Consider the following 17,099-nt stretch of genomic DNA (forward strand, 5'->3'; position numbering starts at 1 on the left):
GACCGGTCCAGGAGGAAGGAGGTCAGCCAGAACCTGATCTGTGATAACAGGGATCCTGCAAAGATGTTTAATCAGGATGTTATGGTTGACTGTGTCAAAAGCTGAGTAAATCTGAAGAAGAATTGAGGACAGAGGAAGAACTAGTTGAGATTAGAGAGCAGATCTTCATGGGTGCTCAGGACTGCAGTTTACATGGCTCTGGCTGCTCTGAATCCAGACTGATGCTCATGGGGGCGACTAACATATACAGTGTGGAGTGTTAGCTGGGAGAAAGCCAGCTTCTCCAGGCTTTTGCCCTGGAAAGAAGTGATGGAGATCAGGCGATGGGGGGGGGGGGGTGGGTCGGCATAAGGCTGTTTAGTAGGGGGTGCACAAGGGAGTGCTTGAGAAGAGGGGAAGAGCCAGCGGTGAAGGAGTGATTGCAGTAATCAGCCAAGGCTGGAGCGAGAGAACCAAATTTGTCCTGAATAGTTCTGGAGGAGCAGGGAGTTACCTGTTTGGATGAGACTTTAATAGAACAGACTTGTCTGGAGACATCTTCAGTTATTACAGGAGAATGGGAGGAGAGGAAGAGGGACCGCGAAGGAGGGTCAGAATGGAGGAGGAGAGTGCAGATAGGATGTCCTGGGTTTTAGTGGTGAAAGGTGCAGCCAGAAATGTGCAGAGGGCCTGGGTGGGTGTAGAAGAACAAGTGACTCTTACCTGGTAACATTCTTTCGATGGGATGGTCCGACGACATATTCCATATCAATGACAGTAATCACCACAGCTGTGCTGCTTCGGAAAATCTTTCGGTGTCCTGCGTCGATGACATCGATACGCTGTCCTCGAGGGCCTACGTCGAGCCCATGTCACCACATGTTATAAGTAAGACGCATGACGCCCGTAGCCTCAGTTGTAGTTTGTTCCCAGAACGTGTGGCACCAATCGTCTGCCAGCATGACCACAAAGCCTTGCGGAAACATAAGCTGCAATCGCATAAGAAATTCTGTAGTGGGGAAGGGAGGGAGTGATATGGAATACGTTGAAGGACCATCCCATCGAAAGAACGTTACCAGATAAGAGTAACTTGTTCTTCGAGGGGATTGGGTCCTCCAACGTATTCCATATCTATGACAGACTCCCAAAGTAGTACCAACGTAAGGTGGTGGGAAAAGAATTTAGAATATACAAATTTAGAATGCCCAATCAAATGGCAGAGGAAAGGATCGCCTTGCCAAAGGCCAGATCCCACCCATGGGAAGAATCTAGGGAGTAGTGACATACAAAAGTATGGACCGAAGCCAAGTGCCTGCTTCACAGATGTTATGAATAGGAACACCCCTCTGCAGAGCAGTAGAGGCAGCCATACCCCTAGTCGAATGAGCCCGTAAGCCTAACGGAGGGTCCTTACCCGCCAGGAGGTAACATTCAGAAATTGCCAAGATAATCCATCTAGACAAAGTCTGCTTAGTCACAGCTTGTCCCAAACGCCTTCCCGCGTATCCAATAAAGAGCTGATCGTCCACTCTGACCCGGGACATGCGTGAAATGTAGAAACTTAAAGCTCTCCTAGCATCCAGCCTATGGAGCCTCTCCTCTTCCTTACTAGGATGCGGAGGAGAAAAAAAATGCTGGAAGAATAACCTTCTGGCTTAAATGAAATTCCGACACCATCTTCAGAAGAAAGGAAGGATGAACTCGAATGACAACCCTGTCCTTTTGAAACACAGTGAAGGGTGGCTTAACTGAAAGTGAGTAACTAACTCACTCTGCGAGCGGAAGTGACCGCAACTAAAAATACAGTTTTCAGGGTCAACAGTCTCAAAGGACAAGAATGTAAAGGCTCAAATGGAGCACCCATCAGACACCTGAGGACAAGGTTCAAATCCCATCCCGGCACCTGGAAAGGTGACCGAGGGAACACATTAGTGAGCCCTTTTAGAAACAGAGAAATTAACAGAATTTTAAAATAAGAACACTCAGACAAGCGCTTAAATATGGACAGCGCCGCCAGGTAACCTTTAATGGTACCCACTTGCAAGCCCCTGTGGGCTAAAGAAAGCAAAAAAGAGAACCACAGGAATGTCACATGAAAAAGGATCCACATTCTTAACCCTGCACCAGTCGCAGACCCTTCTCCAACGGCAACGGTACAGTGACTTAGTTGCCGGCCCGCTGGCCGAAAGCAACACCTCCATCACCTCTTCAGGGAGGTCCCAATCCTTATACCTCAACCTTTCAGAAGCCAAGCGTGAAGGTTGAGGGACCTTTCATCTGGATGGAGAACCTGACCCCCCCCACCCCTCCGTGAGAGCGGATCTTCTCGGTAGGGAAGACAATGTGGAGGGCGGATGGACAAGTCAAGAAGGTCCGGGTACCACGTCCTCCAGGCCCATGCCGGAGCAATGAGGATCATCCGGGAACCTAACCTTCGTAACCTCCGCAACACTTGCGGGATGACGGGGACTGGAGGAAACATGTACAGCAGTGGGAAGGACCACTCCACTACGAACGCGTCTCCTAAGGCTCCTCTTAGAGGAAATTGCAGCAAGCAGAACCTTTCGCACTTCCGGTTGACACTGGAGGCAAAGAGATCCACTTGATCGCCAGGAGAATCTCCTGAGCCAACTCCCACTCGTGAGAGATCGCGCTCTGCCTGCTCAGAGCGTCCGCCGTCTCGTTTTGGTCTCCGGCCAGATGAACTGACGAAATCGAAATTTCCTGCTGGATGGCCCAGAACCAGAGCTGCATCACCTCCCTGCACAGAGGAAGTGACTTCACTCCCCCTCCCCCCTTTTTGGTGAAGTAGTGCATGGCCACCGTGTTGTCCGTCAGAATCAGGACATTCTTTCCTCGCAGTCGGCAGAAAAGCCTTCAGGGCAAGCCCGACGGCCCTCAGCTCCAACAGATCGATATGGAGTCTGGACTCTGACGGAAACCAACGACCGCTGACGGTCAGCTTGTTGGCATAAGCTCCCCATCCCGTGAGGGACGCGTCCGTCACGATCATCGCCTCCAGCCAGGGTAGCCAAAACGGAGCCCCCCTCAGATTGCCTTTGACGGCCCACCACAGAAGGTCCTAGGCGACCGAGGGCAGCACCTGAACAGGGTCCGACATCCTGCCGGAGGATCGACCACTGGAGCTTGAGAGCCCATTGCAGAGATCTCATCCGCAACCTGGCCTCTGGCACCAGAAGAATGCAGGATGCCATGAGGCCGAGCAACCTCAAGAACTCGAACGCTGGGAGAATCTGGGCATGTTGAAACTTGTGCACCATCTGCTGAATGTGGTGAGCCCTCACCTTGGGAGGAAAACACTGCCCCAGGGACGTGTCGAGCACTGCTCCGATGTACTGGAGCCGCTGAGTTGGCATCAAGTGGGACTTCCTTAAGTTGAGGGAGAAGCCCAGCTTGTGAAGGGAGTGGCAGGTGACGGACAGATGATCCATAACTTGCTTGGGAGAGCGCGCCCTGATCAACCAATCGTCCAGGTACTAGTAGACGTGAATCTCCCTTTCCTGAGATACGCTGCCACCACCACCATGAGCTTGGTAAAGACCCTCGGGCGGAGGTCAATCCGAACGGCAGGACCCGAAACTGAAAGTGCGAGTCGCCAACCGCAAACCTCAGGTACTTATTGTGCTTAGGCTGGATAGGCACATGAAAATAAGCGTCCTTGAGGTCGAGACACCTCAACCAGTCCTGAAGTTGAAGGGCCTGGAGCACTTGAGAAAGAGTAACCATCATGAACTTGTCCCTCCTGAGGATCTTGTTGAAACCGTGCAAGTCCATGATGGGTCTCAAATCCCCGTCTTTCTTTGAAATAAAAAAATAAGGGGAATACCATCCCTTGTTCCTCTCCGCTACAGGCACCAGTTGTATGGCACCTTTCTCCAGCAGGGATTGAATTTCCTGTGCAAGGAGCAGATCTGGACTCTTCAAAGAGATTCCCTGGTGGATTGTCGGGAGGCCTCTGCCGGAAAGGAAGACAGTAGCCGTGGGCTATGATCTCCAGAACCCACACATCTCAAGTAATGGCACACCATTCTACCAGATGCTGCGCCAGCCTTCCCCCCCCCCCCCAACCGGAGAAGCATGGGCCTCATGACTGAGCTGAAGCGGCTGCGGCAGTGCCTGAGGGCAAAGAGGCAACTGCTCGCGCTGCCTTGGCACCTCGAGTACCTTGTTTTCTACCTCTGGCACTCCTACGGTTGCCACTTTGACTTGCAGCGCCTCTCGATTTACTAAAGGACGAGTAATATCGAAAGGAACCTCCCCTCCATTGCTGTCCCCTAGGACGAAAAGACGGAGGTTGGCGAACTGCAGCGCCCAACGACTTCACTGCAGCATTGAGGTCTGCAACCTCTCAAGACTCGTCAGCCTTGATGCCGAAAAGATATTCACCATCAAAGGGCATGTTGAGGAGGCGGGCTTGCACATCAGGAGCAAAAACCGAACCAAATCTGCGTATTACGGTGCTCGCCGCCATGGACCGGCTTTCGCAATCAACCATGTCCAGACCCGACTGAACGGATTCACACATGGCATCCTTGCCATCCTGCACAATAGCAAGGAAACCATCCCGTTCCTCCCCTTCGGGAATATGATCAGCCGCTAGGGAAATACAGTTCCACAGAGTGTGTGTGAAACGAGACAAGGCACAAACGGAGTTGGCAGCCTGAAGCGCGATACCCCCAGAAGAAAATACCTTCTTCGCCCAGCCGTCAAAACGTTTGTCGGCCTTACCAGGAGGGATGGTAGGGTACGACGCCTGCTTTTCTGGGGCCGTAGCCGCCTGCACCACCAAACTCTCCGGAGTAGGGTGCGTGGTCAAGTAGCAGGGGTCGCCACTGGCTGGGCGATATATCTTCGGCAAGGACTTGCTCACTGCCGGGAGACTCTCCGGAGAAGTCCAAGCCGCCGCCACCCTTCTCTGCAAGGCCATATGGAATGGCAGGACCGGGTCAGTTGGAGGCCCTTGGTCCAAAATCCCCAGAGGGGTGCTGGAGGGGGCAGACCACCCCAGATAATCCGTCACCCTCGATAGGAGGCACTGGTATGAGTCGGCATGCATGCCAGGCTCCGGCCTACCAAACTCCACCTCCGGAGAGGTGTCTAGACCACTGTCATCGTGCAGCGACGGACGCAAGTCCTCAAGTTCACCATGACCAGAAACAACGTCATCAGGAACCCCTGCAGGAACCTCACCTTCCTCAGACTCCTCATCCACCTCAGAAATATAATCCAGAGGCTGGAAGGAGGGTACAGAAAAAGGCACAAAGACATGTTTAGCCTTGGCCAGTGCCTTCCTGGGGGGTGCCACCGTGCCATGGGGCACCTCCGACAAAGTCACCTCAAAAGGTGATGGAATCGGCATTGAGCGCGGCGCCGACAGCTTCAACGGCATCGACACAGGCCTCGAGGGCAGATCCCCGAGCGTGTCTCAACACCCTGGGCGCCGATGGCGTTGACGACTTCCTCAGAGGCAGGGCCGGCTCGAAGGCGGATGAGCGGTCTCTCTAGCACGGCCACGACCGGTGTCCTGAGACGGTGCGTAAGGATCGGAGCCCTGCGATTGAAAAGAATTTTTTTTTTTTTTTTTAAAAATAAAAAAAAAAAAATCGCCAACATCTCCTTTCGGAAGCAATCCCATTCCTCCGGAGTAGAATGCTTTTTGGGACAAGCAACCCGCTGACGGGTGGAGTCCTCGGAGAGGACGGGGGAAGGCGACCAGTGACAGCGCTTCCTGGAGTGCCTCGAAGAGGCAGAGGAATGGCGGGACTGACTCCCAGATCGAGAACCCCTGGACTCACGACGACGATGCAGAGAGTCGCCCCTCGAATGGTCCGTCGAAAGACCAGTGCAACGAGACTTCCGGGGCTTGGCCACCTTACCGACCGACAGCTTCTTCTTAGGCTCCCGCAAGGCCTGCGATGTGAGCGATTGGCAGTCGACAGTGGTCAGTATCATGGTCCTCCCCGAGGCACCAGAGCCAAGCGCTGTGCGTTTCCGTCAGCGACATCTTGGACCCGCACACCTGACACTTCATAAACCCGGAACGCGGGGTGGAAGAAGCCAAAGACATCATACAATAGCAATGAAGAAACAGGTTTGAAGAACCGAAAGAACAGGATTCAGTAGAATCGAAGTGCGACGAGATCTCCGAAGCGAACACGTTCGTGGAAAAAACGGAACTGAGGCCAAGGGCGGCGTGCGTCCTACTTATAACATCCGGTGACGTCAGCTCGACGGAGGCCCTCGAGGAGAGCGAATCAACATCAGACCAGATTTTCCGAAGCAGCACAGCTGTGGTGATTACCGTCAGATATGGAATACGTTGGAGGACCCAATCCCCTCGAAAAGGAAGGTACTGCAGTGGGATTGGCTAGCCCCTTGCAGATTTTGCAAAGTTCAGTTGTATTGTTAGAGGCTAATAAGATGCAGGCTTGAATGTTGACCCTCTTCTTAGAGAAGATTGTCTGTTTTGCATTTGGACCAGGCAGCAGGCCAGTTTGTCAGAGGGTGTGCCCGAAGCGCCCCACTTCCGTTCAGCTACTTTGCACTTGCGTTTCAGAGCAGCCAAATCGGAGTCATACCAAGAATTGCACTTGGTGGCAGGGTTCAGGCAGATCCTCATAACAGGGGCAAGGATAGGCAGAGTGATAGAGATGAAGAGGTGAAGGTTGGAAAGGGCTGTGTCAGGAGGGGAGTCAAGCGCAGAAGTTGGTGGAGGAGAGAAGGTGGCGGCAGAGGCGTCCATAGACACTCGCTTCATAGGTCGAATGACCGCAAAGCAAGGTGGTATTGCTGTATGGGCCTTTGTCAAGGGGACAGGCAGCTTTAGGTGAGAACCGGCTGAGTGAGTCAGACCAGACGGTAGAATTGAAAGGGAAAATTGCATAGGATGCAAAAAAGACGACAGGAGTCTGGGAGGTCCAGGTGGATGATGAGATCCCCAAGGAGGAGAAGCTGGGAGGTAGAGGATAGGCGAGAGGAAGCAAGGTCAGCCCAGAGAGGTAGAGGGTGACCGGGCCAAGTGTCCAGTAGATGGAGGCCAGGAGTGACAGAGAACCTGCAGACCAGGAATACAGAATAGGTCTGAGTGGGGATGATGGAAGAAGGGATCCACTCAGGAAGATCAGGGCCACTCCACCTGCGGGCCTAGGCTCGGAGAGGATCTTGTAACTTGTGACAGAGATGCACTTGAACCAGGTAACAGCGAGATCATCCAGGTCCAGAAGTTCAAGGAGGTGGCAGATGTCAGTAGTGAGACAGCAGAGCGAGAGCAGCCACGTGGAGCAGGTTGCCACTTTTGAAAGACTTCCGGGGGTACAAGGGAGATAAATCCCCATCGGAAGTAGCAGAGGAGCCAGAGGGGTGGAAGGAAGAGGCGGCAGAGGTGCCAAAGTAGTAGTGAATGGCTTCTTGAGCCAGAGAAGTGTAAGACAGAGGTAGCTAAGGAGCCAGAGAGGTAGTGGATGGCAAAGGAGCCAGAGGTGGAGGACACAGGTGGCTGAGGAGCCAGTGTTTAGTTCAGAGTTTTAGAGGTGAACGCAGAAGGGGGGTACCCTATCCTATCCTCAAGTTTTGATTGACTGTGGCATGTGTCCTCTCCCCTGTCGTATTTTCTGGTGTGCTACACTTACCATTCCTATGTTTTGTGCAGAAGAGTCGGTCCTCAATGGACTATTCGGTGACTGTACCTTTCTACCAACAGCACAAAAACCGAGTGCTGGCCATATCCTTTTTCCCTTAGCACACCTTGGTGTGCAGCAAAGACCACCCCCACAGGCTCAGGGGAGGGGTGCTCTCCCTGTGCACCACAGTCCATCAGTTCCGAGAGCCGACACAACTCTCTCGCTCTCCATTTTCCTCTAAGGCTCTCGGTCATTTGTCCAATTCAGGTCAGACTGATCTTCCTCTCCCTGTTTACAGTTTGACCCTCTATAAGGAAGGGCACATCTAATACTCCCTCCCATTCGAACGGCTCTCAGAACATCACTCTGGCTTACTCGCCACCCCCCCACCCCCTTCTCGTGGGAGTAATGCCTACATTTGGGACTCTACAGTAAATATGGTGACCCCTATATTTGAAATACAGCAGCAAATGAACAAGCAGCATGATTTCAAACAACTGGACAACTGAGGCGGATGCCTGCATTTGAAAGTCAACAGGCAATGGACAGACATCTTACTTTGCCATAACAGTGATCGAAAGTAATTTATTGGGCGACTAAAATAGGTGTGCTTAAGGTAATACGAATGGTAGGGCTTTGCTGGATACAGTAATTGCTGTACTCCTCACCCAGACAACACTTACCTTGTCAGTCGCTGCTGGTTGACGGTGGCAGGTTTCCCAGGCGAACATGGGCAACCAGACTAGAGCTGCTTCTTCGGGAGCTGCCCGGGCAAAACACCTTCCCTTTTAAACCGTGGTTTCTGCTAGGCAAGATTCTATGCAGTACCCTTTGGGTGCACAACAACCCTGGCCTCCTAGCAATAGGAACCCAACCTTTGGTATTAGTCTGTACTACACAGGTTGGTAGTGAAGTCGAGTAGCCAGGCTTATCTCAAGAGGAGTCAATGTGAGCTGTAGGAGAGTTACACAGTGACAAGTATTCAAATAAACTTACAAACAAGGTTTCTTGATTAAACCATTTATTTAACAGTCTGTTTGAATAAGCCATCTTCAGAAGGGTGCAATATAAAGCAATACACAAATACACTTCCAAAATACACAATCTTAGTTTTCTAAATCAGCAAATACCCATTTGGGATGGCTCACAGACACTACCTACACCCTCAGGTGACTTCAACAGCTAGGCTGTTGTGAACATTAATATAATCACTGTTGTATTTAGAATATCCTTGAGAAGAGTGCCAAAGAAAAGATGTTTCAGAATAAGACAAGTATTCAAACAATTATTCATAACCAGGTAAGTAAGTACTTTTTTTTTTTTAATGCAAAGTCAGTTAATCCTTTCCTGGAAGGAAGGCAAACGCCTAAGCAGAAGAGAGAGGAGTTTGGGGAGCCAAGCCAGCCAATATTAAGTTAGCAAAAGTCAAGGTGAACTGAAGCACTTCTTGCAGGTAAGTAAAAATATTGCACAATGTTTTAGAAATCTTTGTAGCAAAAGTAGAATCAAATGTAGGGTCACAAGCTGTTAGGCCTGTGAGTAGTAGAAGAAGCAAGCAACTCTACAAGGGCAACCGGGACAAGTCTCAACTGAGATCAAGCAAGGTGGCACAACAAGAGGTAAGTTCTCTTAGAGTCTACAGTACCTTTAGGTTGAAGAAAAGTGCAGCAGATGGTTTGTTCCTGTGCAGCTCTGCGGATCTGGGTGTTCCTAGGCCTCAGTCGTGGGGACAAGAGGGAAGACTTCTGGGTACACCTGCACTGCAATGAGACGGTCACTGACCACAATCGATAATCTTCAAACAAGTGGCACTTCGGTGTTTCAGCTCCTTGCTTCTACCGCAAATAGCAACACTGCGGTTCCTGGCTGACGAGATGGGCTTTCCTTGCATCTGTGGTCCAGCACTCTGTCGAGGTGGCTCAAGCTCGGTCAGTCATGCTTCCTGGGAGTCCGGAGAATCTTCCTGGCGCTCTTGGCCAGCTTAAAAGCCACACACACGTTCTGGTGTTCCTCTCCCGGGCACTTCCCTCACTTCCTGCCCCCGCCAGACACCCTGCAGCCAGAGGCAGACTTCATTTGTGAATCCCGCCAAAGACAAAACAAAAGGACCAAACCTGGTTTGGCACGCAGAGTAAATCTCAAGGACCTTTCCACAAAGAAATGGCTAAAAAAAGAAAACCAGGGCCATTTTGACAAAAATGGCACCTTGCATGCTTTTCCATGGCTGCGAACGGAGACCGCCGTAAAAGCACACCACAGTAGTTAAAGTAAACCACTGCCACCAGCCATTCAACGAGGAAAGGGTAACAAAATTATAAACATGAGAATCTAGACAAAGGGGATACTAAGTAACCCCTCCGTCACCCTATTGTAAGAAGGTGTATGCCGAGTATAAAGTTACAAATTTAAGTAAAGTCAATTTCACTTTACTGCCCTTGGAAACAGTAGTTTATCCAAGAAAAGGTATTTAAAACCTTTGGGAAATCTGAAAGACTTACCTGTGCCACTGCACTGAAGGTGCAACGTAAAAGATGATGCCTATGGAGTTTGTCAGACTCAACAACCAAAAGAAAACCATCTATTCCAACTGTTTCTCTATCAACTTTCCTTCCCTTCTCACTAAGTCTGGTAAGAAGAAATTCAAAAAGGATATCTTGGTTTTTAACCCTGGTCTCCCCATCGCTGATACCTATTCCTGCGCCTCTGCCAGACAAACCCTCACCGACATCCTCTTTCTCGTTCCTTCACAAGATCTCTGGACCCCTCATATGATGAACTCTGTGCTCTGTCCTGTCTCCTCTCCCATTAATGATGGCACCTGCTGGGAAGTACGTATGGATCCGTTTGAATCCTCTAGTCTTTAACATCTATCTAAATGGTACTGTCATGGTGCAAGGCCCTCAGGCTAACCTCCTCCTCTTTGATAGGCAGTTCCTTTGCCTCATCAACTTCCTCTCATCTCCAGCTGTCCCCTACTCTCTTCCTCTGGCTACCTTGCCCTCCTACGCCTCCTCCTTTACCCCATCTCAAGCTCTTTCCACACCTCCGCAGGGCGTACCTAGGATCTGTACCCCTCCCCGGAAGGTCTTTAAGTCTGGCAACCGTCTCCATCTCGCCACTCTGAAATTCTTGCTTGGCCATTAAACACTCGTCTAACATCCGTCACCTCCTAGAAGAACTACCTTGATGTACTCTGTCTCACTGAGACATGGTTCACAGCCAGCTCTACCACAAGTTTTGACACTCCTCCCCGACAACTACAAGATCCTCTCAGCTCCCAGATCCAATTGGCCTGGAGGGGGTGTAGCCCTCATCTTCCCTGAGTGGATCCCCTGCCTCTCTCATTCCCACTCAAACTTACTCCTCGTTTGAATGCCTAGTCTGCAGGTGCTCTCTCTCTCTCCTAGCCACTCTTACTGTTGCTCTCTACTGGCCCCCTGGTCAAATCAGCTCTTTTCTCTGAGTGGGCTGACCTCTCCTCTTCCCTTTTGGCCTCCACCACTCAACTTCTCCTCCTTGGTGACCTCAACATTCATCTGGATTCTACCGGTCCCTCATCTTCACTCTTTCGCGACCTCTGCGATTCACTCTCCCTCTCCATCCATCCTTCCGGCACGACTCACTTGGCTGGCCACACACTTCATGTCTTGATCTCATCCGGCCTCCCCCTCTCTACCCCCTTACCAATTCTCTCTCCTGGAGTGATCACTGCCTCCTCTCCTCTCATCTCTCCATCTCCTCCCCCCAAGCCAAGTCCATTCCTAGATTGCCACCCACCTTCTCAGATATCCGGCCCATGAAGCGTGTCAGTCGAGGCCTTTGCTGCAACCTTCTCCCCCCCACCCCCTCCACCGCAGTCTGACTCACATCCTGACAACCCTCTCTTTACTCCTATTTCTGCTGCTCTTGATACTCTTAGCCCCGTCATGAGGATCCGTTTGAAGTCCAAAGCCAAGTGCAATTCTTGTTATGACTCTGACCTAGCTACACTTAAACGGAAGTGTAGGGCGGCGGAAAGGAAATGGAGGGCTTCTTGCTCATCCTCTGACAATCTGGCCTGCCGCTTGCTCCAATGTCAATACCGACTTGCTGTCCTCACTAAGAAGAGTCTACATAAAAGCCTGCGTCTCTGCGGCATCTAACAATTCGGCCAAACTTTTCAAAATCTGCAAGGAGCTGGGCAACCCTGCTGCAGTCTCCAACCCTCCTCTCCTCCCAGGAGCTTTGCAATGCCCTTGCCTATCACTTTACCTCTAAAATCCAGGACATCCTGTCCACCCTCTCCTCCGCTCCCCCACCTCCCTCTCCTTCTCAGTCTGCTGAGCCTCCCTCAGCTACCCCTCATCCCCCCTTTTCCTTTCTCCCCCGATGACATCTACACAAGTCCGATCTATGAAAAACTCATTTAAACAAGTCCATCCCTGTTCCTCTAAAACCATTAAGGACCACATTGACTCCCTTGCGCCGGCCCTTGCTGATTTCTGCAACCTCTCCTTTGCCTCTGGCTCTTTCCCCACCCCTCTTAAATACTCCCTTGTGCATCATCTCCTCAAGAAATCCATTGCTGATCCGTCATGTCCTGCAAACTACCGCCCAATTTCCATTACTCCCTTTTTGGGTAAGCTCCTGGAAAAGCTGGCCATCACTCAGGTTAATCTCCAGTCTGACTGTTGGCTCCCTCCATGACCACCAATCTGGCTTCAGAGCTGCCAGAAGTATGGAAACTGCTCTCCTGAACATCCGTGAAAACCTGCTCTCCAAACTCTATTCTAACATTCCCTCTGTCCTCATCCTACTTGACCTCTCCTCTGCGTTTGACACGGTCAACCATATCACCCTGGTCAATCGTCTTCATGAAAATCTCAGTATCACTGATCAGGCTCTGGCCTGGCTGACCTCTTTCCTCTCTGATCCACCCTCCCAAGTACAACTTGGGTCCTTCCTATCTTCTATCTCCCTCTCCACATGTGGTGTTCCCCAGCGGTCTATCCTCTCGCCCTGGCTTTTCAACCAATACCTGGCAACTCTCGCTTACTGCATCTCAATGGTCTGCTCAACTTTCCAGTGCTATGCTGACACCAAACTCATTTTCAGGCTTCCTTCAGGCCCCTCCTCTCCTTCCCTCATCTCCGATTGTCTGATCGGCATTCAAAATTGGTGTGCCGCCAATGATCTATGTCTAACTGCCAACAAGACTGAGATCCTCCTTATTGGTACACCATCTCCATCATTTCCTCACTCTCTGGCCGGCCTCCCTTTGCCATCCTCCCACCCCCACTTGCACGGCTAAGAACCTTAGACGTACTCTACCTTTCCTCTCCTTCCCTCAAAAGCTCACTGTCTCCCAAGCTCTGGTTCTTTCCAGACTGGATTACTGTAACAGCCTCTTCCAAAATCTACCTGCCTCCACTCTCTGCCCTCTATAACTAATCCAGAACAGGTCTGCAAGACTTGTCCTTGGCCTCAAGCCCTGGGATCGTATCTCTCCAGCCTTGAAATCCCTTCATTGGCTCCCAGTGGATGCAAGGATTAAATTTTAAACCCTCTGATTTGTCCACAAGGCTTTCTGGGGCCTGGGTCCAAAATACCTTCAACTATCCCTCCATAAATACCTCCCCTCTCGAGCCCTTTGCTCCTCTTCTTCTAACTCCATCAGGGTTAGTCGTTTTGCAAAAATCAAGCTGGGGGTAGATCCCTGTCTCCGGCTGGTGTCTACCTCTGGAACAGCCTCCCGGCCACCTTGAAACTTGAGGAAAAACATCTTCGGTTCCGGAAACTTCTCAAGACCTTCCTCTTTGCCTCTGCCTTTGCCCCCCTTCTCCCCCGTTATGTTTATTCTCATGGCATTGTGCACCTGGCCACCCTCTGTTCTTTCGGGCCCAGGTATCTGCTCACCCAACCACCCTCATGCACTGCCTCCAGGCCACCATCTGCACTAGGGTTCTGTATCTGTACCCATGCAGTCCGCCTCCCACGTTTCTTCTGCACTTATTAGATATACCTTTCTGACTAACTTTCACCGGCCACTTGCTGGCTGCACTACCATGCTTTAAAGCCCTTATTTATTATTTATTCTATTTTAATATTTATGTTTTCTCTCCTCTGCTTTGCACTTTCCACTCCCCCTCCTCCTTGTACTTCCCTCCCCCCTCACCGCCCCCATTTTCCTTTCCCATGCACTTGTGTACGAGCACTGAAGCTTTCTATATATTTTTCAAATATACAATAAAAGCCATAGAGTTCAAAAGAAATCGTGGTCACTGAATGCTACCTTGTGCCCTACTAAGTATTACACTGATAAAAAAAGCTCAGTTGCATAATCACATTTGTGTAAACAGTATCACAAATGAGTGTTTAAAGGAATGACACTTGGAATATCATTGCATAAAGAACTTGGATTCAGCACACTGCCGTTTGGCACTTTGCAAATCCTCCTGAAAGATCTATACATGAAGCAGTGCTGGACCAATGTTCTGACACTTAACTCAGTCTTCTCGCCACTTCACACAGTGGACTTCACTTAACCCTTGACCTCCCTGCGAAATTGCTTGTAACACGCGTGGGTCTAGAGGACTGGTAATGAAGCCTCCACGATATGCTCGCACAACAGGTATGACATTTCTCAGCCAAATTACTGCATTGGCATGGCCATGAAAAATGGGATTGGAGATACTGAAATCCTGGATTGGTATGATTGGACTGTGGCATAATTGCCACTAACCCATTTTTGCTGCGGCCACAATCAATTAATCCATGCCCTCCTTCTGCACCCCCAATTCAACCCCACCCTCCCCCCACTTACCTTTCAGTGGCTGCCTTCATTCTGACCCTGCAGCATCAGTTCTGTCCCCCCAACGCGGGTTAGAACTTAGCAGCAGGATCCCCTTCTCTGTTTTTTTTGTTTGTAAGTACCCCACAACCCCTGTTCCCAATTATAGCGAGCAAGGGGAGCGGTGGACACCCCAGCAACTCCTGGTTCCCTTGTTCGCGATAATGACACCATATGGACTAGTTGATGCGATTTTTGGCTGTAATATGTCCTATGCCCTAAATTCAGTTGACTAGGCCACACGGTTAAATAATTTCAGTCAAATAAGCCAAACCTGAAATCCTAAAGTCCTTAGCTGGTCGAACTTGGCTTTAATTACTGCCTGAAGCAGCTTTAGCAGCTGTCTGACTCCCCTTGGACCATTGAACAATAACTCTGGACTTCTTGAATGTTATGGCTCTAAACCTTTTTCCCAGTCCTCCAGTACACTGACCCACATACTTCTGTGCTCAATACACCAACTTGTTTGTGTTCCATTTGCCTTTGAGCAGTACATCAGGATGGTGTAATGGTTTACTCAATGCAGGTCTCTGCCCTTTCATAGGCTTTGCAGTGTATATTCAGAAAATAAGTTGATGCATAGTGTTATATTTCAGTAAATTAACAGAACCTTACTTGAGGACTGCTAGTCGTGGCTGTGCGCAGAATACTGATAGAGGGAAAACTACATATACTGACACTGATGTAGATAGAGCATTAATAGTTAATGAAAGCAGTTAAGTAATTGATGGGTACAGAAATCATAAGCAGACGGTAAACGTTATCTACAGAAATAATAAGGTACCTGAGCAATCACAGCCTCTCGGGTTCCGTAGTATTTATAGAAGAGATGATCCGTTTGAATGTAAAGTTGGCATGTGTTTTTTTCAGCTTGGGCAGCACGCCTTTTTCTTAAAATCTGTGGTCCATCGTCGTCATGCTCTTCAAATGGCTTCTGTACACAAATTACAAATAAAGCACAAATCAGTTACTAGTAGTTAGCGTGGTAATAGTTAAAAATTAAATAGACAGCAGCGTATGCACTTTTATTAGTGAAAAGCACCACCCCACTGTCTCAATCCAATGAATTTGTGGCTTTCATTACGTGATACAACCATCTCAGATCGGATCAATACAGCAGTTAGGTATGCAGTGAGTTTCTAGCCGGCCTAATGACAAAAGTACTTCTACAAATGGCCTCTTGTCCACTACCAATACTCGCATCGAGACCAGCTTCTCCGTAGCTGCTTGGATTTCACAATCGTGTTTTCTGAAGTTCCATTTTCTAGAAGTTCATGGGCGAGTTCTGTAGCATTATGACACGATTATTCACGGATTAAACCAATATGGGGGCGAGGAGCACAATGTGGCTGGCAGACTGATTAATATGCTATCTTCTCTGTTCAGGGTTTGAAGTGGGCTTTGGATTCAGAAAGGCCATACGAGCCCCCCGAGAAACCACTGTTTTGACAAAATAGTTTGATCTACTGTACTTTTCACATGTAAATCAAGTTAAAGTGTAAAGTGGGGTTTTCGATCACAAGCCACGCTAGTTACCTACCTTGAATTACTTTAGCAAACCATTTCAAAACTGTTACAGCAAAGGCATTGGCCTATGTATGGGTGATGGTAGCTTGCCTCCATGTATCAAGGACAACGTTACATTAAGCAACAATATGCCATTGTTACAACAGGGCCCAAGCTTCCAGTGAGCATTAGCAAACTTCAGCGGCCAAGCCACCTCATAAGGTTTTTGCAACTGCCATCACCTTATTAACTTCCTATTTGGTTAAACGGTGGTCTCAATCAGAACAGGCGTCTGAGGTACATGGGATTGGTTAGTGGTAGCCTTTAGGGAGAATTCTCATTCTATGGCTAATTTCCCTTACCTAGTGAGTCCCTCAGCAGCTTTGCTGGATTTCTGGAGTTTATTTTTTCCACCTGGTAAGAGTGTGAGCTTTTCCCCCCACTCTTCCCTGTGTTTTGCCATGTGTATTTCAACTGTTTCTGTGATTGTGGACTCTGGAATACACCCCTTCAGTAGCCCCACTGCTTTTGTGTTACACAGCACCTTCAGTGCAGTGATACAGGGTTGTCGTTTAGGCTTCCTACCGACTCCATTTTCTGGGGCTGACTACTGTCCCCCAGAAAAGGGGGAGTTGCCATTAACTTTGCATAGTCACTTTTAACCACAGATCCAGTACACTCCATCTTATATGGAGTATTGGAAATGGTTAATTCTTAGCCTTTTTATCTGTACCTCTTGGAGCATCGTTTCGCTCCCTTAACATTAAGACTTGGCTGGTGGCAGTGGTATCTACCCTAATTTTCCTACCGCGATTATATTACATAACGTGGTACCATTTTGGGTTATTTTAGTAGCCACAAACTTTAAACCCGCCTGCCCAAATACTTTTCATTTCGGCTGCGGTTGGCTTTAATCGCCATTTATTTTTGTTAACATCCTTCTTGGGTCTTTCTTTGCACGGCAAACCAGGTTTGCCTCCTTTGTTCAACGACCTTTGGCAGGCTTCTGACCACAAGCCCTCGTTTGGCATCTGGGTGTCTAGGTGGGCTGAATGTGAGGGAGCGGTGTAGCCACCCCATGCACAGGGTCTCCTTGGAGACCCAAGTCGCACTTTGTGTTGATTGGCTGAGATGGTTGTCTGGAC

At 49.6% G+C, this 17,099-nt stretch overlaps 1 protein-coding gene across 1 annotated transcript in view; it reads right to left on the reverse strand.

Moving 5' to 3' along the window:
• Positions 1 to 17,099, reverse strand: part of ADAM10 (ADAM metallopeptidase domain 10) — a 1,301,929-nt gene that overhangs the window by 633,608 nt on the left and 651,222 nt on the right. Inside the window, exon 6 of the mRNA XM_069624354.1 lies at positions 15,233 to 15,382. Within this exon, the coding sequence (XP_069480455.1) occupies positions 15,233 to 15,382 (150 nt within the window). The remainder of the gene's footprint in view (positions 1 to 15,232; positions 15,383 to 17,099) is intronic.

The sequence above is a fragment of the Ambystoma mexicanum genome, chromosome 11 (assembly GCF_040938575.1).
Source record: "Ambystoma mexicanum isolate Mex_15411 chromosome 11, UKY_AmexF1_1, whole genome shotgun sequence".
NCBI classification, from domain to species: domain Eukaryota; kingdom Metazoa; phylum Chordata; class Amphibia; order Caudata; family Ambystomatidae; genus Ambystoma; species Ambystoma mexicanum.